Source organism: Caretta caretta, chromosome 18, assembly GCF_965140235.1.
Source record: "Caretta caretta isolate rCarCar2 chromosome 18, rCarCar1.hap1, whole genome shotgun sequence".
Classification (NCBI taxonomy): Eukaryota; Metazoa; Chordata; order Testudines; family Cheloniidae; genus Caretta; species Caretta caretta.
The window spans coordinates 17,349,579-17,370,626 of NC_134223.1; the positions used below are offsets into that span (position 1 = coordinate 17,349,579).

Genomic DNA, 21,048 nt, shown 5'->3' on the forward strand with positions numbered 1-21,048 from the left:
AAGTGCACACTACTTATGTTCTTATTTAAGGCTGATTCCTACCCATGGCAGATCAAGCTCACACAATGTGATCCAATGTTGTTTTATTGCACATCACTTTCTTTCACATACAGAAATGGCACTTGTCCCTTTAATGCTTTGTCTCCTTTCATTTCAGGCTGCACAGACAGACTATTCGTATGTCCATCATGGACTCGGAAAGGTTTCTGTGAGACTCGTAGGAAGTTGATGAAAAAGCACTGTCCGTCCAGCTGTGATTTCTGCTATGGTATCAGCTCCTCTTCCAGGGTTAAGGGTCATAAGAGTTGACAGAGGGACAATGTTAAATTGTGTGAGCTATCTGAATGTTAGTGACAAATTACTGAATCCTTTGGTCTGGAAGAGTCTTGTTATCAGTGATGCCCTTAACACCCTTGCTTTGCCTATTGCATTTCAGCCCCAGGGTATGTTGTCTAGAGTATGGAAAAGTCTGCTGTCCTGGTCAGTGTTCCTCCTCTCTGATTTAACTTTATCCCAAGACCCTGAGAGTTTGTGAACACAAGAATTGTTCCATGTGCCTTGTGCTGCTTCCCTATCAGATCCTCTTGAGGGCAAAATTCAGAGGTGAGGTATTTGGTACCATAATTTACATGGCGAGGTGGGAAAGTTGTGAGCTAAAGTTGGTTAGTCTAACTTGCACTTGACCCTCTAGATCTAACCCATCCCTTTGGAAATCTGAAACCTGGTAATTGCTTTGTTAAACAAATTTTAGGCTATTCCCCCATCTTATCAGAGAGGAAAAAGTATGTCATTAACTGCAGTTACTACACTTTGGCTTTGAAGAATGCAAGCCGATAGTGCTGAATTGCAGATTAGGTGTCGTGCCTGCTACAATGCAGTAGGAACATATTTGTGAGCTCTAAGGTGCCACAAGTACTCCTTTTCGTTTTATATTTGTGAGCCTGGACTAAAGGAAAGAGGGCACTGGGGTTGTGTACCTCCATTCAGACTAATAAGTATGTCTTAGAACAGCATTTCAATGACAGTGATTATATTTTATGTAAACTGTTTCCCTGCACAGATTCTCATGTAAATCCAGGACCTAGGATAAACCTTCCTCTACCCCCCCTTCCGAAAAATCAGCAAATATCATGAGACTTGCGCTAAAATCACAAGTGTTGGCAAGGCTGTGGTGATAGAAAAAAGTCAACCAATGTCATCTTGTGCCATGTAAACGCACTGAGAGGATGTTATTTGTCTATGGAAATTATGATAAAGTAATGCCTTTCCAATACTTGCTTATTTAGGAGGAAGCTTTGAAGAACTACTATACAGAAAAGGAAATCTAAAAGGCAGTGTGGTTCCTCAAAAATACTGTTATCTTCAGCAATGCTTTCCAATGGCATAAACTGACTTAGCTATTTTTTTTCCCTCCTTCTGGTGGACAGAATTCCCTTTTCCAACAGTAGCACCAACTCTTCCTCCACTCAGGACGAAAACCAAGATTGTTCCTGAAGGCAGGAATGTCACCTTTCGCTGTGGACAGAAGATTATTCATAAAAAAGGCAAAGTTTAGTAAGTACTCTTCCCCCATTCCAATCATTTGGGACACGCTGCATTTTACAGACAAAAACAATATCAGACATCCAGAAATAATGCTCTGAGATGGGTTTTTCTTTGAATTAGTAGTGATTTCACTGGAGTAAACAGTGTTCAGAACACTTTTCCTCATGGAAGTGACACTACAAAGTAGCAGTTTAGTCTGAGACCCATGGATTTAAGGCTTCTCTTTATAGCCATTAAAATTAGAATGTATCATTTATTATTTGTATTGCAGTAGTATTTAGGAGCCCCTGTCAGAGTGAGATGATGCTGCACAGAACAAAAACACGTTTTACACTTAAATTGTGCGGGACTAAGAACAGGTGGAGGAGCACAACAAACAATGTAGAATTTAACCCACCAGGGAATGCTAGAGCCCCTCCTCTCAATGTGGATGGGATGCTTTACTGAATGCAACAGTTAGTGTCAAGTATTATTAGTTTTAAATTTTTTAAAGAACCCAGAATCTATGTGCAACACTATCAGAATGTCTCTCTTTCACAGTAGCTTATTTACTTCACTTAAATAGTAGGAACAATAACTCTAACCCCTAGGGAAATTTTCTGGTCTATGTTATATTAGAGTAGATCATCACAATGGTCTGTTCTGGCCTTAAATGGATGAATCTATAAAATTAATACTACTTTCAACCTATTGTGGCAAGTAACAAAGATTAGAAAGGGAAGAAAATCCTTATTTTTCACTTGGCTACAATGTGCATGACAGGGCTGTCTCCCTGGGTCTTTCACAGGACAGAGCATGAGAATTGTGTTTTAAACATGATAAAATCACAAATACTGCCAGTAGGACTCAAATGGGGTCCTATTAATAACTCATTTTTAAAATTTTCAGATGTATTTAAAAATGCAGATAAATTGTGAAGTGCCTAACTCCCACTGATTTCAATGGGAATAGAGTACCTAACCTGCTTGGATGTTTTGAGAAGGTCAGTGGCACCTAACTACCTTTGTGGGTCTGGGTCTGGCCCTAACGAACTTCTGAAAATAGAATTTAGGGGCTTAAGTGATTTAGATCCAGATCTTCAAAAGGTATTTAGCTGCCTGTTAGACATGTCTGAAATTGCCACTAGAAGAAACCTAAGTCCCTAGGGAGGTAGAGGCTTTTGAAGTTTAATCTACATTTCAAATTGGTCTTGTCTGTGCTATGATACAACCCCAATACAAATTCTTATTACTGACAAGCCTCTTCAATGCATTTTGATCTATGCTGTGTGTTTAACTCTCACTATTTTCCTTATGACAGCTGGTATAAAGACAAGGAGCTTCTGGAATACTCATATCCAGGTTACTTAGCCTTAAATGATGACCACATGAGCATTATTGCCAATGCAATTAATGAAGGAACCTATACCTGCATTGTGAAGAAAAAGCAAAGAATCCTGACTACCTATTCCTGGAGGATTAGGGTTAGACACTAACAAGGGTCTTGAATGAGGACATCAGTTACGGCTAGTTGTTTCAGACAAAAATCCCATCTTCTTCCGCATTTTATGTTTAACCTCCAGCAGAGCAACCCAGCATAGAACTCAGCTGCTACCCGGGGAGGGGCAAGAAAGTTGGACATTAGAGAAATTTTTCCAATGATCAGGAGTTTACTATCAAGCAAAAGAGGGGAAAAAAATCTTAAAGCCAAGATTACCCAGGTAATTGTAGATCATTTAGAATAAAAATGGGTCACCAGCTTGATGTTGCAATAGCTTTGGATATATATTGGAAACAAAAGGACTGGTTAATGTTCCAGGGTTTGTCAAGCATTTCTTTGTACTTTAACTTTCTAAAATGCCAATATATGGCAGCAGGGCTTGAAACAAGAGACTAATCCCTGGCTATATTCTACATGGATGCTGTTATTTGAGCACTCATTCTAGAGTTAGACCTCCTTCAGTTTTTCCAGGGAAAATTTCTCTAATTCCAAATGTTACATAACTAAAATAGCCAGGGAATGCGTCTTCCCCCTGTAAATGTTTCTGTGATTTGTATTTATCACAATGTGTTGTTTACCTCTGTCTGTAGCTTCCAAGCCTGCATCAGATGTCATTCTTAGATAACAAGTTACAAATAAATCACTAAAATAACTATGGAAGTGCTTTTGTTTCTTGGATCAAGTAAACATCTGATGGATAATGGGACAGCCCCACATCAGACAGCAACAGGGCATTGCTGTTTCTAGACAAAAACTATTACTTGGTTTTAATGCATACATCATTACTGATTATATATTATTCATCTCCTGCAAGTTCTATAGGTCAACTAGAGGACAGAGCCTTAGCTCCACTGCAGTCAAGTTTACAGTGGCTAAGTTGCTTTACATCAAAGTAGGCCCTGTTCATCTTTCTACCACATTCCTTCCCCCCACCAAGACATAGGAACTATTTCTAATACTACTGCACTACCATTTACAGCTGGCTTAGAATAGAATGTTCTCTGCCTGCAAACTCCCTTCTTTTAGAGGGCTTTTCCCTCTCTCTGCTCATGGAGTCCAATGACTGGTTGGTCCCTCCAACAAGTTTATCCTGTCCTGTTTTAAATGACTCAAGAACTAGGCTTTCCACCACTGCCCTTAGCTGTTCTACAGTCAAATAGACCTTACCCTTCAGGTGTCTTTTTTTTCCTGAGCTCAAATTCTAAAGTGTGAATCTCCTTCCATCATTATTTCTGCTCTAAGAATTCTAATTTGTTGATGGTCAGGTAAAGGCCGCCAATAATATTATGGAAGTGCTGAAAACTCCTGTGTCTTTAAGAGGAGTTCCCCTTTTCTCACCCACCACCCGTTTTTTATCTAGGGCTACATAGATGGCTTCTGATGTACCATTTCTGACTATTCAGCCCAGAAGCTCACATTTGCTTTCTCTGCTGCCATACTTCATTGCCAGCTACTATCCTGGCTGTTGTCTATCACCATGTGGACATTGCTGCTTTCCTAGAAGTTTCCCATTGACCATACTTTTCATTTTAAAATAGTTCTAACACCCATCATATTTATTGCCCTGCCCTTATTGATGTTTGTAGTTGCCAAATGTAAAATATTCACATTTAACTAATGTGGAGTTTTACCCCTTTCTTGTAGGTAACCAAGATGGTAAATAAACCTACATCTAACACTAATCCCTGGCTCTGATGCATTTTCTTGCCATAAACTCTAAGAACGACTGTCCTGGTAGTTATATATCGGACCATGCTTGCATGCATTTCAGGAAAGACAACACTATTAATTCAAAGGCTGGATGATAATCTAGTGAAGTTCAGCAGTTAAACCTGGGGCAAGCAATAGGACAGGTGTGCGTGTTGAAAGATGTTTGCACTAGACAGATAGGTACAATTGTAAACTGCCCTATGGACAACTTATTTTGGAGCTGAGTTTAAAGCCTTTCCAAAGTGACATGTACTAAACTATGAAAAGCTGATCTTATTCCAGAAAAAGTGTGTCCACAGAGGGATGTATAATCTCACTTTAAATCCACACCTTTAACAGTATAGCTAACTAACTCTAGGAATACCTTTCTAATTCCACATCTCCTGTCCCACCTCATTGTGCCCAAGTATATCACAGGGACAATTTTCCCACAGCTGCTGAGAGACTCAGTAACTGGCTCAGGCAATTTTTTTTTTTAACATCTCCTATTCAGTTTAAGCATGGTGGAGCACAGGGAAATCATCATGCTTTATGATAAGGTTTTTTGTTTTGCTCCCATTAACTGCTGCTGTAACTATGGTTCTTTCTAAAATTTCACGATTCATTTAACAACCACATGTGATGTTATGTCAATAAAATAGGCATCTTAAAGCTGCAGCAAACTCAAATTACAGAACCAGCTTTCTTCCATCACTGTTACAACCAAAATGTTCTCAGGTTACTTACAGTGCTGTGGGGTTAAAGTGAACTTCCATCTACCCAGACAGAGACAAGAAGAGATCTGAGGAGGGAAAAGGAAAAAAAATAGGTGTTTCTTTTTAGGGTCTGGGGGTCAGTTTACAGCTAAATCTCACTTTCTGAGACTGCAGAGGCCCGACTGCATCAAATGTTCTGCTAAAAGTCCCTGCCTTGTCTCATGTTTGGGATTAATTGTAGCTCTTAGTTTCTCTTCCACCCATCACAGCGTGGATTTCAATCTCTCTATGCCCCAGCTCCCCATCTGTAATAGGTGGATAACATTTCCCCTGCCTAAGAGGGTTGTAAATTTATTAGTGTATGTGAGCTGCTCTGATAGCGTGTTACAGAAAGCCTATCAACAGAAACTCATGACACCCCTCCAGCCTTGCTTGTGGGCTGAGATCTGCTAACAGAGACCCCCTGCTCCCAATGACATTTCACAGGGGTTCTGAGAGAATGGATCCTGAAGGAGTAACAGCTGTGTGGTTTTGTTGTGGAGGGATGAGTATTTTGTTTATAGGCTTCCTGTAGAGCTAAAGTCTTCTGTTCAGCTGTTTTCCCACAGAGCCAGGCTGGCTGTTGCTCAGATGGATGGTGGAGGAGGGAATGCAGGAAGTGGCTTACTTAGCAAAGGAGAGGATCTGCAAACCATCCAGCCCTGCCCTACTATCTAGATGCCATTCATACACCAACTTTAACTAACCATGATGATTTCTCGAAGGGTAGAACAGGACTATGACAACAAACCTACTACATTTCTAGTCTTAGAATCATAGACTATCAGGGTTGGAAGGGACCTCAGGAGGTCATCTAGTCCAATCCCCTGCTGAAAGCAGGACCAATTTTTGCCCCAGATCCCTATATGGCCCCCTCAAGGATTGAACTCATAACCCTGGGTTTAGCAGGCCAATGCTCAAACCACTGAGCTATAGTCATTGATAGAATCTTTCTGGAAAAGCAAGATAAACACAAGCAAAACAAATTTAGAAATATTTCAGGCCTTCGAAGAGCAAACAAGTGCCAATCCCATTTTCCCCACAGTACAGGAAAAATCAGATATTTAAAAGCCTTGTATTCCCATTCCTATCACCCAACTTTGATACTAAAAACACTTCACCATGGTGGAATTATAGTTAAATTTCACGTCTGCTGTTATAACAGTTGATTACTCTATCCTCAAAGCGAACTTTGTTAACAACATTGCAAAATGTGCAAGCATTACAAAAGTCCTTCCATTTCTGCTCATGCTCAGAGTAGAATCTGCACATTGGCCTGTGTTGAAAGCTTATGGAAACACACCAGACTGAATTCAAATGCTTGAAAAGAGTGGTTCTGAACAAACTGTTTTCAAAGTATTTTCTTACCATAGTTCAGTTTTACAGAGCTTAAGATTTAAAAACAAAATTTACCCACCTTAAAGGCTCAGCTTTAATATGGAAAACACTTGGCCAGTCACACCCAAAATGTATATGTAGGGCCTATAAAAAAAAATATCAGATTTACGGCTGGGAAAACATGATTAGCATTTCACTATTATTTCTATTTATTTGTACAAAATGGATTAACATGGGACTTGATTTTATCAAATTAATTTAGCTACTTTCTGAGGGTAGGGGAACAGAAAATAATCTTTTTTGTATGGACATGTCAAGCTAGGATCATACACAGTAAGCACTCCATATGGAAAAACAGACATTTTTGAATTAAAAGATTACGTGTTTTCTTTGCTTGTTTCATTAATCTGAGGCAGACCAACTGGAATGCTGCTCCACAGAGGCAAGTAGCAATATTCCCTTCCCCTGGAACATCTGGAATCACACACTTTTCAAAACCAGACAAAATTCCCATCTTAATCCAGCTAAATTTTACTAAAAAATCCTCTCTTGCTGGGAATCAGACTTTTCTATGTGCAACGTCCATTGGTGGCTATAGCCACTGTTGCCAAGGGAACGATACAAAAGTTATGATGCGCAAAGTTTACAGTGGCATTTGACACACAATATAAAGTCACATTTTTAATCCTTTATCAGCTATTGTGCCGGTCACTGCCAGATGTTCTTCTGCTCTGCAGTCTGAGAGATGTAGTATGGAGTCTGCTTTTCCATACATTAATAACTGCCACATACTCACAATACAGTATGATCTTGCCAAAATTTTTAGTCTTGTTACCTGTCTGCTTCTGAAATAAGCAGACAGGTAACAAGACTAAAAATTTCCTTCCCCTCCCCTCCCCACCCCCATTCACCACAAATTAGAAAATTAGGCCTAAGAGAAAATATTTGATACACTTCTATTTTCCTCCAAGAATATTTTACTTTTAAAATTTATGACAATCTGTATATATAAAAATCCTGTTTCTAAGGCTCTGATCCAGCAAAGCACTTATTATGCTTAACTTTAAGCACATGAATAGTTGCACTGAAATAAATGGGACTACTCATATCATTCAAATTAAGCACTTTACTGGATTGGAGCCTAATTCTAATTGCATGAATGTCCAGCTTTTTATAGTATTCCTTTCTGACATCTCCGCTGAAAAGGATAGATCAGTTATAAATTAGAAACGCAAAAGAGTACAACATTTCAGGACAATTCCTATGGAAGGCTAGTCTATGTAGGTGTTGGAAGGTAGCACTGTAAATTCAGTACACCTACCTTTTCTTTTGGGGAAAAAAGGGGAGACATTAACAAGACTACCTTCAGAAAATAATGATTTAAATCTTTTTGATTTATAAAAAGAATATTGCAGTTCTTGGTCTGCACCACAGCCATTGTGAATATATACATACAGTAGGTCAATCCATCAGAAACCACTTGGGGCTCTCAGAAAAGGTCAGTAAGTATTAAGCGCGGCACAGAATAGGAGAGACATCAGAAATGCCTTTAGGGTTTCTTGCTGAAATAAGCAACTGAATTCAAAGAGATAATAATCTTTACAAAAGAGCTTTTCTACCTGTGCTGACAATATGCTTCAATTGTGTAAGCACAAATGGGGATGATGGAGAGAGAAAAATCTCTCTAAGTTTCCTCTCTAGAAGATTTAGTGCCACCACCATCCAAGTCTGGTGCAGGTGAAGAAAATGAAATCCTTCACACTGTTAAACAATTAAAAATGGATTTTAATTCTACAAATTTACAAGCAAAAAAAAAAAAAAAAAAAAAAACAGTTCCGAGATTGTACTTCAAGTTTTCCTTTTTGAATTTTTGTAATGATCCTTGGCTTTTCGGATTAATTCATTCCAGTCCCCTGAATGAAATGCAGCAGTTATATTCCACACCCAGCAAGATGACATCTGGCTATTTCTGTGTAAAATACAGAGTCTTCCTGATGCGAAGAACAAAACTGGAGCACTTTGAAATCCATTCATCAACAGCATGGTTGAAGTCAAAGCTCTGTCTTTTTCCCCTCCTCATATTAAGTTTAAAACTTGAGGCTGAAGCCAGGTCCTGCTGCAGATGCTCCTTGATTTGTGGTAGTCAGGTGAAAACCTGTATCTTTCAGATCATCATCACCCTGTGAAAATGAATATATAATTCATGTGTTTATAAGTAAGAAATGTATGTCTCACTGTTCTAACACTACAATAAAAGCAAAGTGAACAATATTTATAAGATACAGGAAATACCATGTTAAATTTAATGGCCTCACCATTGAGCTCTAAGTGGAGTTTTATTCATGTTATTTAATCAACACCCCAGGGCTATATTTCCAAAAGGACTTCATTATAATTTCCTATTTTGGATGCTTGTTTTTGAGTGCCTTTATCTCTGAGCATGCAAAAACTATTGTGACTGCACGATCTGCATTGGTAAATCAGCATATTAACCAACTGATCAAATACAGTTTGGGCACATCTGCCATTTGAGATTTTACACCCTCAAAATTATGGACATAGAAACTTACGTCATCTGTTCACAGGTGATCAAAAGTAGCTTGAGCACAACCAATAAAATGTATTGTCTAACATGTGCTGGACTTGGGAAGGGAGAGAAGAAAGCTCTGAATGAGGAGTCTGAAGAGTACAATGAGATTTTGCAGCGGATTCAAATGGCTATGGCTTCTCAAGTCAAGCTTAGCACATAGGAAGCCCAGAAAACGGAAAAGGTACGAGCCTCACTTTTCTGGACTATTCCCCTAGCCCCAATATTGGAGGAAGCAGGGCAGCTTCCCCCTCTGCACAGTGGTGCCTGCAATGTACCAGGCATGGGACTTCAGTCTTCATCCATGATCAAAATGCCACCATACTTGCCACATTCACTTTTTAAGAACAATGAACTTGCTAGTAAGTCTAATGATTTCAAACCCAATACGGTGATACAGTCCAGTCTATCAGTTTTCACAACAATAGCACCAGGAGACACAAGAAGGGACAGTAGGAGATTCTATGCTGGATTACCTCAAAATTTGGCTCTTTACCAATTTGGGAAACTTACCAATTGACTATACCCAAGTCCTCCCTCTGGAGGTCGTGGGCTTGTGCCGCGCTTAACTCTTTGTTGTTCACTTTTTGCTGGCCATGTTGGAAACATGGATGGGTCAATAGGAAGGGGAGTCTCTCGGAAATACTCATGCTTCAAACCATCTTCAGCAGTGATTCTTCTGCCTGGATAGTATGTCAAGAACCTGAAAATTATTCAAAGGGATGGAGTGGGACGGGGTTTAAAAAAAAAAAGCAGAGAAAAGGGGGAAAATTAGCTCAAAGGGGAAAAAAATATGCCGACATCCAGTTTAAGATATTCCCATTTTCTGAAAAAGGATTATTTTTAAAAGTAAATAAAAACTGGAACTTTACATTAAATTATTTTTCAGGGGTACCAACACCATACACACTCAGCACCACTAAAGTAAAAAATAACCCTTTTTGAAGATACATTTGTTGAGTTGCAGAGATCAGGAAAAGCATCTGGATGAATGAGTAGTCAGATATAGCTTAGAAAGGATCTAAAGTGGTTCAATTAACACAATTTTATATGTTGCTTCACTCTGTAGTAAGGATGACTCTTACACAATTCTGTAATATAACCTGACCAGTCAATCTGTGGTCAACTATTTCAAGCACGTAACAGTACAAAAGGTTTGTCTCTATTGTGCCATATACCAAGCTTAGCATAATATGACCATCATACTGCAAACATTTGGAGCGAGAGAGAAAGAGAGATTGGTCCCTCTGACTTCAATAATATGTGTAAAGTTTAGCTTGTGCAGGACCAGGGCCTACATACATGCATCCTGCACTAATGATCTCTTCTAAGAGACAAACCCATCTTAACCTAAGTAATTGTGAGTTATACAGCACTGTACTGACAACCATCTTTACTAGGACAGACTTTGGCAGGTTACTTAAGGGATTCGAAGTAATATTGTTTTACTCATTCCAAAGAAAAATAAGCAACAGCTGATTGGCATGTTTAGTGGCTAAACTGAGAGGACTGAAAATCCTCTTTTACAAAGGATGGACACAGACTTTCCATAGAACCTGGTACCTGAATCTGTCCTTTCCAGGTACATACACATGGCATGAAATCTAGGAGAACTTTTTAGGGGAAAAAATCCCTCAAGCCATTGCCAGCATCCTTTAAAAAAAAAAAAAAAAAAAGAGGAGGAGGAGAAGAAGAAGAAGAAAAAGAAGGGCAGGGAGAGACAGGGAACAGAGGATCAGGGATCTAGGGATAGAACTAATTATGAAGACAACCAGAACAGCTGATTTAACAGAATTGACAAAATACAGATGACTATTTTTTCCCCTAGCTTTCCACTTTCCTCTTATGAATTCTAAGATCTGTTTCCTTTTCCTTCCCACCCCCTCCAGTTTAACTGTAACATTATGACTTCACTGTTGATATCAATGGCCATCAGTAAGCTGCAAGAGGGAAGACTCACAGGACAGGATAATTAAATGCAATATGAATGATCTAAACTACTACTTGGAAAACAAACATTATATTTTAGGACTCCAGTCCTTGACTCTGCCAGCACAGTGGAGTAATAAGAGGTGTTACATGTCAGGATTCAGGTTCACTAGAGGTAGCTATGTGCAGGCCAAGAATAGAATTTAGGGAGTTGATAATTCAAGAGACTTGAGATGCATCAGTCTCACCTTCCTGAGAAATTAAATTAACCAAAAAGAAAGCCATGCCTTGATGCAGGACTGTAGAAATTCTCCATAATTATAGATCTGTAATAAATGGATTCTTCCTCTATTCCAATAGAAATTTACACTTACTTGTTCATGAGATCAAAACCTGGATCAGAAAGGAGTGCCCCAAACCTCTTGCGTAAGTTGTTATAGGGATACTCTGTGAATGTCATCTTCTTTACAGCAGGCAGTTCATTGTACCCAGGCCAGATTTTCTCACTGGGGGTACCCAGGTCCTGCAAATCAAAATATTATCTTAGAAGAACATACACACCGCAGTGCATCTTTCTTGTTCCTTCCACATATATGATTTGATAAATATCAAAACACATAAAATAAAAGCACAATCTTTAACAACATATTGACCACATGTATATGCTGAACAACAGAAGGCTCTGTTATATCTATATCAGAGCTGGGAGGGGGTGTTAATTTGCTTACTATATCCTTCTAGAGCAGTGCTGGGCTACAACAATTATCAGTGACTCCAAGAACATCAGTTACCTTAAAAACTTTGTTAATCTGGTCAATTTCTGATTTTCCTGGAAACAGCGGTTTCTGAGTTAATAATTCTCCAAATATACAACCTACTGACCACATGTCTATTGCAGTGGAGTATTCCTGAAAATAGATAAAATGTACAAATTACAGGTGGAATTACTTTACTAGACATGGTTTGCCAACCAACTTAATGATGATTTGATTACTTTGGTCACTGTACATTATAATTATTTCACTGCATGTGAACCATGCATATTCTCAAGTAGAAGTTACTATGGATGATAAAATAGTTACTTATTATACACAGAAACATCACATACTGAAATGTGACACTCACAAAAATGTTTTTCTCTCACCCCATGTTGAGAATCATTCCCATCACAACTAGCAGAGGGAGTCCTAGCCACTGCCCTATCATACATTAGCACTGTGTTCTGCATTTGACCCCTCTGCCCCAAGAATAGTCTCAGTTTAAGGGGCAAAAATCTGACCACAACAGTAGAACTCTCTTCCTAAACAAAAGTAGTCTTTTCACCTGTAACAGCCTGACATATTGCACAGCCCCTGATTAATAAGATATGGTGAAAATCTTGGACCCAGAGCATAGGTTCTCTCTAACTCTTACACCATCTACTTTTGTGATTCTTGCAATGGTTTTTCTCCCAACCCACATTCTACTAACCAGACCACCAGCTAGAGTTTCATAAAGGCCTCTTCCAAGCCTGCAGTATGGATCAGCTAAACAGCGGGTGGACATCGTGATCGAAGTGGTGCCAAATGCTTTGCTTTGCTGTTTAAAGCTGTGCATCAAGCTTCCACACGTTGTAGAGAATGGGAGTAAGATGCCCCGCCCCCATTGTCCCCTCCCCATCTCCAAAAATCAAGCAATCCAGTTCCCTATATGGCACTGATGAACATCACCAGTCTCTAACAGTAAAACCCTGGTAGTTCGCTCCTATTAATATTCCAAAGAAGAACAGTTACACCCATCCACCTCTCTTCGGAAGCATGTAACCTTTTCCGCTTATGGGAAACCAAGTAAAATTTCCTCCACTAAATTAGCAATTACAGTATGGTTTCGGCTCCATATTTTTCCATCTCTAAATCTACTATGAAAAATCATCCATGCATACTTTGTAGGTCAACTGCAAAATAAATAAGGGGAAAAAAATCAAGGCGCTATTAAGACTAACTGCCATCTTAGTTCACAGATAGACAGAACAAAGCATACCTTGGCGCCAAGTAACAGCTCTGGTGCCCTGTACCATAGTGTCACAACTACTGGTGTGTAAGGCTTCAGAGGTGACCCATACTCTCGGGCCAGTCCAAAATCTCCAACCTGAATGAGAATGGATCATCATTAGCACTAGCCACTAAAAAACGCACAGTAGAAGCTGGTGTCATCTACAATGCCAGTGTGCATTGTGCAGTCATTTTCCTCCACCCTCACTCCCTTAAAAAAAGTTATTCTGCTAATTCCTTGCAAACTTAAACCACTGATTTAAGTTAGTCTTGTAAAATTCTGTTTGCTCCCTCATCCAAGGCGATTACTTTATTTTGATTGGTAAGGCAAATATAATTTGGTTTTTTTCCATTACTGACCATCATGGCAAAGGTCTAGTAGATTTTCTCCCTAGGCTGGTAAATTTTCATGGCAGAAAAAAAATATTAGATGGTGCTAATTGCAATCCCATAACAAATAGCAAAATTTCATATAGTGTGAAAAAGAGCTGTCTTCTTTAGGAAAGGACACAGTATAGGCTACATACTACATTAATACCCTAAGGTTTCTGAATAATAGTTACTTTGTAATTTTGCCTCTGGATATTAGAGCTGTGAAACTGCAGAAGACTGTTATATCCTGATCCTACTTGTTACATACCCTTCCAGTATTTTTTTTTAAATAAATTAAATATGTATAATCTGTCCCCAAGAATGAATACCCACCTTTTAATGTTATTTCCTTCAACAGGAAGAAAAATATTACAATTTAGAACTTATACAAGTACTTTTCAATTAATTTATTAAGTCTTACAATATGCTTGGGAGTTAAAAAAAGTGTTATCCCTATTTTACAGATGGAGAAATTGAGGCACAGAGACTACACAACTTATTTAAGGTCACACATGTAGTAAGAAGAGGGCCTGAAACATAAGGTCTTGTATTAGAGGCCTGATATGAGGCCTGAGGCCTGGGTTAAGGTAGTTAAAACCTTGCTGATATGAAGCAAAGTCAAGTAATGAGCAAGAGGCAGGCCCTACTCACAGAATTTGGCAAGCATAGGGCTGATATTGCAAAAACACATACTCCTAAGAGGTGCTAGGCACAAAACACTCACGTAAACACATTCCAGAAGGGTGGCACCAGAACACCCCAATAACCACACTCCCCAAAGATAACAGGAACATGCGGACCGATCTTAAGGATAGGGTCAGGATGACAGCATGATGAATAGAGATGTTTTGATCGAACCAACAGGTACAAGGCAATGTGTGGCGCCCTAATACATCAGAGGGTGATGCGTAACTTGTTTGTATTGGTGTCTAAAGATGTATCTCAGAGGAAATGTCTTTGTCTGGCCTAGGAGATCGTGGAAAGTCCCACCACTAACTGAGCCAGTCCATTTTCACGAGCATATACGAGTATACCTGTAACCATTGAGCTAGGGCATTAGCACCGTGCTTCGTCAGCAATAAACCTGACCAAGCACCTTTGCTACAAACCAAGTCTGTGGATTTATTGGGTGGTTCACTCAAGGTCTGATGTGCCAGCTGTCTGCGCAAAGCTGGGAGAACACGCACATGGCCAAACATCTGACAACAAACACATATAGTCTATAGCACAGCTGGGAAAAGAACCCTGATCTGGCTCCTAGTTATGTTGTTATAAAAACAAGACAGTATTTCCCTTGACCACTAAACCATGTTTATTTATTAGTCATATCCTAGCATAAATCGTACAACCATGACAGGGCAGTCTTTGTATCGAATGGAAAATTTTATTCTATTTTGCAACAGTAGGTTTTCTTGCATGCTACAGCTGCAAGAATGGAAATGCAACACACTATCCAGATATTAACTGCTATGATGCAATGAAGTTCAAGGCCTTTAAAAAAACAAAACAAACACACACTGGATCCTTACTTTTAAAATGCCTTTATGACTCAGCAGCAAGTTGGAGGTCTTCAAGTCCCGATGAAGTATCCAGTTGTCATGAAGGTGCTTGACTCCACGCAATAACTGAATCATCAAAGTTTTCACTTCACCTGGAAGGATGAAAGAAAGAACCTTGTGTGTTCAGTTGAAAGATGAAGTCTACTAGTACTATGCTTTTTGAAACAGTTAAATCAAGAGCATAGAACAAAACATACATAACCAAAAAAAGTACTAGTTATGCATTTCATTATTAAAAAAGAACCAACTAGTTTACAGGATTAAGGGGAAGAAAGCAGGGGCTTTTATCAATATGGACCAAATCCTGATCCCACTGAAGTCAATTCAAAACTCTCAATGACATAAATGGTATCAAGATTTGGCTACAGAATTTTAGCACAAGATAGTGAATGAACTGTGTTCAATTTAGTGTTTTCAGCACAGCCCATGCAGAACAGGCATTTCTCACAATGCCTAGGTGACTGTCAAACAAATCAGATAACGCTAACATGTGCCTAAGTTAGCAGAGACAATGGAATTGCTTTTCAAGGGTACAGAGTAATTCTTCCAGGAGCATCTGAGGAAGCTCACACTGCAGCACATTCAGATGGGAGGAATATGGTGCAGTTCTGGGTACAATTAGTTAAATCCCCAAATATTTCATTTTTCAGGGACTAATCTTGTTGCATAAAGTTAAGAGAAGGAAGTCTTGAATACCTGTGTTTCCAGCTTTCCCATGACACCTAATATTTGAAGTGAACTAACTAACTAAATCAAGTAAACCTGCAACCCTAATTAATCAATCAAGGAAACTTCCCCATCAGTTTATATATTTGCTTCATCATCATCCATCATCATATATGTTGCAGTAGCATCCAAAGGCCCTGAGCATCATCAAGGCCACATCATGCTAAGGGCTGCATATATAAACAAACATAGGCTGGAATTTTCAAAAGAGCCTAAGATAGTTGACTACCCTATTGAAACTGAATGGGAATTGGGTACCACACTCCGCATAGGCTCTTTGCGAATCCAAACCATAGATTCTTGGGAGACGCTTGTATATTATAGTGATGGTCACTGATCTAAGCTTCTAAATAGAGAGGCTAGACAGACAGGTAGAAAGATGAAACAGTCCCTGTTCCAAAGAGCTTTCAGAAACAGTTCCATCTTAATGATATATTCTGTCACACACTAAGCCAAAAATGTGTCAGTATAATTCAGGGACATATTATATTGATGTTCTTGTAATTCACATGATTTTAGCTTGGAAAGTTAAAGGATGCTAGGAAATACAGTACCTGGTAAAAATGGCTGTTTCATGGTTTCCATCAGACTTTTGAGGTCATGTTCTACATAATTCATTACGATATAGATTTTATCCATATTACTGCCCACAACAATTTCCTAAGAACAAATACAGCACATTATCAAGGAAACCAAGCAATATTTATAAGTGGTTAAGGATGACTGGCAGGAATGTATTAGCAGGTAAAAAAAGGGACATCAAATTTATAAAATTCACAAGAAATGTATGACACTGAAGTGTTTAGACAAGTTCATTTTTTATAGCTTTTAAACAGATTTTATAGAGAAAAATGAGCTATTTGATTATACGAGGCACACAACTGCAAACTGAAAGAAACAAGCTCTAATGAGCAAATACTGTACTTAAATCAGACCATTATAGGGCATTTTAACAGTCAAAGAGTAACACTTCAAGAACAAAATTAATGTTAATATAAAAGTATTGGTGGTCTTACTCTAACAGTGACTATATTTGGGTGCTGTGCTTTCAGAATGGTGTTTATTTCTCTTAGAGAGGTAATGGGAAAGCCTTCTTTTTCCTTTTCCATTTTCAGTCGCTTCAGAGCCACAATTTCATCTACAAAGAAAATAATATCTTAAATACAGAACCCAAATTAAATATCTAATCAAAGACAGGTTAAGAGGACACTTACAGCACAGTAAATATTTTACTATCTTTTTCAAAGGAAGTCCTTATCCAGGCATTATATTAGCTTGTGCGTTAAAGACTGGACTAGACTGAGGTCATGGATAAGAATAAAATCCAAAGCAATTTTTTCCCTCACATCATTTCCTAGGATTGCTGATTATAGGTTTTATTACAGTTCAATAAAATACAAATGGAAAGAGAAAAAACAAAACTACTACTGTACTATATGATTTGCCTCTCATACAAACATTGAGTTAACTTGCTGGAAGGAAAGAAATGCATCTTGGGTTAAATTCACCCCTATGAAGAAGGCCAGCACCACTTAAAGCCTCAGAATATTAGTGTGAATTATCTGCATTGTGCTAGCACTTACGGGTTCAAATCTGGAGTCAGGACCCCATTGTGCTAAGCACTGTAAAACACATACCAAAAAAGGCAGTCTCTGTCCCAAAGAGCTCACAGTGTAAAAGTAATACAGGATTTAAACGAGGAATAGGCTTTATGCTAGTCCCTGCAGAGGTGAATTTTTCCTCTTATGAATTAATTCTATGTGGTAAGAATATAAAATTAACAGTTAAAATGTGAATCATTAGAACCTACTGACCGCTATTCCTACCTGCATGCCTCCAGCTTTCACCCTGACCACACCACACGATCCATCGTCTACAGCCAAGCTCTGCGATACAACCGCATTTGCTCCAACCCCTCAGACAGAGACAAACACCTACAAGATCTCTGTCAAGCTTTCTTACAACTACAATACCCACCTGCAGAAGTAAAGAGACAGATTGATAGAGCCAGAAGAGTTCCCAGAAGTTACCTACTACAGGACAGGCCTAACAAAGAAAATAACAGAACGCCACTAGCGGTCACCTTCAGCCCCCAACTAAAACCCCTCCAACGCATTATTAAGGATCTACAACCTATCCTAAAGGATGACCCAACACTCTCACAAGTCTTGGGAGACAGGCCAGTCCTTGCCTACAGACAGCCCCGCAACCTGAAGCAAATACTCACCAACAACCACATACCACACAACAGAACCACTAACCCAGGAACTTTTCCTTGCAACAAAGCCCGTTGCCAATTGTGCCCACATATCTATTCAGGGGACACCATCACAGGGCCTAATAACATCAGCCACACTATCTGAGGCTCGTTCACCTGCACATCCACCAATGTGATATATGCCATCATGTGCCAGCAATGCCCCTCTGCCATGTACATTGGTCAAACTGGACAGTCTCTACGTAAAAGAATAAATGGACACAAATCAGATGTCAAGAATTATAACATTCATAAACCAGTCGGAGAACACTTCAATCTCTCTGGTCACGCAATCACAGACATGAAGGTTGCTATCTTAAAACAAAAAAACTTCAAATCCAGACTCCAGCGAGAAACTGCTGAATTGGAATTCATTTGCAAATTGGATACTATTAAATTTAGGCTTAAATAGACTGGGAGTGGCTAAGTCATTATGCAAGGTAGCCTGTTTCCTCTTGTTTTTTCCTACCCCCCCCCAGATGTTCTGGTTTAACTTGGATTTAAACTTGGAGAGTGGTCAGTTTAGATGAGCTATTACCAGCAGGAGAGTGAGTTTGTGTGTGTATGGGGGTGGGGGGGATGTGAGAAAACCTTGATCTATGCAGGAAATAGCCCGACTTGATTATGTAAAGAGTTGTCACTTTGGATGGGCTAGCACCAGCAGGAGAGTGAATTTGTGTGGGGGGGGGGAGGGTGAGAAAACCTGGATTTGTGCTGGAAATGGCCCACCTGTTGATCACTTTAGATAAGCTATTACCAGCAGGACAGTGGGGTGGGAGGAGGTATTGTTTCATATTCTCTGTGTGTATATAAAGTCTGCTGCAGTTTCCACGGTATGCATCTGATGAAGTGAGCTGTAGCTCACGAAAGCTCATGCTCAAATAAATTGGTTAGTCTCTAAGGTGCCACAAGTACTCCTTTTCTTTTTATTAGATATTAAAGTACCCCTATTTATTATATATGTCAATTACAGCGATCAAAGATATCTTTGGCGTGTTGCGGTGGTGACTTGCATAGACCCGGAAGTGAGTGAGCACTTACAGTCAAGCAGACAATGGTACCTCTCCTTTTGTAAACCATTTCAGAGAGTAATGTTAATGTCAGCCTCAGAGGAAGGCTACATGCCAGGTAGGCTAGAGAAGGAAGTGGCCACTGTAGCTATATAATACAAGCAATGAATTGAAAGAAAATAATACTTTCCATTTGTATAATTCCTTTTCATAGAGGATTTTAAAACACTTAAAAAAAACAATGAATTCTCACTCTGTAAGGATGGTATTACCCCAAACTTGTAGATGGAGGAATTGAAAGTTTAAGTTACAGCAAGTGAGTGTTAGAACTGGGAACAACCATAAGTCCTGTCTCCAAGTCTTCTGATCTAAATATCAGAGCAAACCTCCTCTTAACAAATCGCTCGTTTTGCTCAACACGATAAAAGTTTACAAATGACAGGGTTTGTTTTTTGTTTTTTACCACCTGTCAGATATATTTTAACACATATAAATTTTAAATTTATATATCTATATATGAGCCTTCTGGTGAAAACAGCCAGCTTGCAGGAAAGCAATGTATTATTTGTGACAGCAGCAATAGGGGGAATCGTATCAGAGATGATAAAACAGTTTGCATCTTGCTGTGTCGGCTGCTGTGCACAATGAAAAGAAGAAGTGACACAGTACTAACACTACATATGTTATTACAGGGTTAAATTAGATCCTTCTTCCAGTTGATAAATCACTAAAAAAAAGGGGGTGTGTGTGCAAATTAGCTTACATTTGGCTTTTGCACTTCTGGTATCAAATGGGATAACTTTTCAGCAGGACAGCTACCACCAGAAGCAAGTTCAAAAACCTGGATTTATTTAGTAAGTTTTCAAATACACACCACAGTTTATACCTGGTGAGAAGTGTTTCTCAGCATGTGAGCTTTTTAACTACTAATTAAAACAACTTTAGTTTCCTTCAAACAAGAATTAAAGATGGACTTCAAAGCAAACAATAAAAGTGAGCTAACCACAAATTTCTGTAAAGAATGCCCACCACACACAAACCACTTCTTTTATAAAACCATTTAAATCATTTTCCACACCTATAATGACACCTATTGGTGTGTCTACATCTAATCAATTGGCAGATCACCCTGCTATGCTCAACTAAATCTAGTAGCTCGGAGGCAGGAAATCTCTACCTATAGGGCTAAAAATCCAACTTTTGTTAACAATTTCTACATGACTATGTCTAATAAAAAGACACAATATCTTCAAAAGAATCTTATTTCAAATGCACACCACACTGAGGGGAAGGAGTCACTCATAATAAAGAGCAATAATAGCTAAAAATAATATTTTAAACAGTCTTTTCTTTTCAGTGGAGGATTTAGAAAATGATTTTGCCTTAGACCATAACTCTACAATGGTTAACATAATCAAATCCAAGAACAGAGTAGGTTAAAGCACACACTTATCCAGCTATTCTCCCACTTCATTATATTAGAACATTTGATACAAGAAGAGATAGATTGGTCTTGTGGTTAAAGATCAGGACTGAGAGCTAAGAAATCTGGGTTATATTTCCAGCTCTACTGCAGACTTCCTGTTATGTTCCTTACAGAGTTATTGTACAGCTTAATTCTTTCACATTTTTTCAACACTTTTAGGTCCTGGGATAAAAGACTCTACAGAAATGCAAAGTATTATTACATTAAGTTTGCACAATGTTTATACTTAACTTCAAATTTACCTTCTACAAAAGACTCAATAACTTTTTTCCTATATTGAATGACA

The 21,048-nt window shown here is 38.8% G+C and overlaps 2 protein-coding genes across 17 annotated transcripts in view; one reads left to right on the forward strand and one right to left on the reverse strand.

Annotated features, from left to right (window-relative positions):
- Positions 1 to 3,677, forward strand: part of MMP23B (matrix metallopeptidase 23B) — a 42,530-nt gene extending 38,853 nt beyond the window's left edge. For all 5 annotated transcript variants that reach the window (XM_048825209.2, XM_048825210.2, XM_048825208.2 and 2 more), the window contains 3 exons: positions 158 to 268; positions 1,428 to 1,554; positions 2,845 to 3,677. In XM_048825209.2, coding sequence (XP_048681166.2) covers positions 158 to 268; positions 1,428 to 1,554; positions 2,845 to 3,019 — 413 coding nt within the window. In that variant the 3' untranslated portion in view covers positions 3,020 to 3,677. The remainder of the gene's footprint in view (positions 1 to 157; positions 269 to 1,427; positions 1,555 to 2,844) is intronic.
- The window catches only part of LOC125624484 (cyclin-dependent kinase 11B), a 44,509-nt gene that overhangs the window by 5,636 nt on the left and 17,825 nt on the right, over positions 1 to 21,048 (reverse strand). For 9 of the 12 annotated variants that reach the window (XM_075121224.1, XM_075121222.1, XM_075121221.1 and 6 more), the window contains 11 exons: positions 17,026 to 17,147; positions 16,564 to 16,669; positions 15,254 to 15,375; positions 13,342 to 13,449; positions 12,114 to 12,230; positions 11,697 to 11,845; positions 9,907 to 10,096; positions 8,426 to 8,986; positions 6,886 to 6,950; positions 5,461 to 5,515; positions 69 to 1,515 (listed from right to left, as the gene is read on the reverse strand). In XM_075121224.1, coding sequence (XP_074977325.1) covers positions 8,894 to 8,986; positions 9,907 to 10,096; positions 11,697 to 11,845; positions 12,114 to 12,230; positions 13,342 to 13,449; positions 15,254 to 15,375; positions 16,564 to 16,669; positions 17,026 to 17,147 — 1,007 coding nt within the window. In that variant the 3' untranslated portion in view covers positions 69 to 1,515; positions 5,461 to 5,515; positions 6,886 to 6,950; positions 8,426 to 8,893. Of the gene's footprint in view, positions 1 to 68; positions 1,516 to 5,460; positions 5,516 to 6,885; positions 6,951 to 8,127; positions 8,987 to 9,906; positions 10,097 to 11,696; positions 11,846 to 12,113; positions 12,231 to 13,341; positions 13,450 to 15,253; positions 15,376 to 16,563; positions 16,670 to 17,025; positions 17,148 to 21,048 lie in introns of those variants that run through there. The other 3 variants (XM_075121215.1, XM_075121214.1, XM_075121216.1) reach the window with 3 other exon arrangements.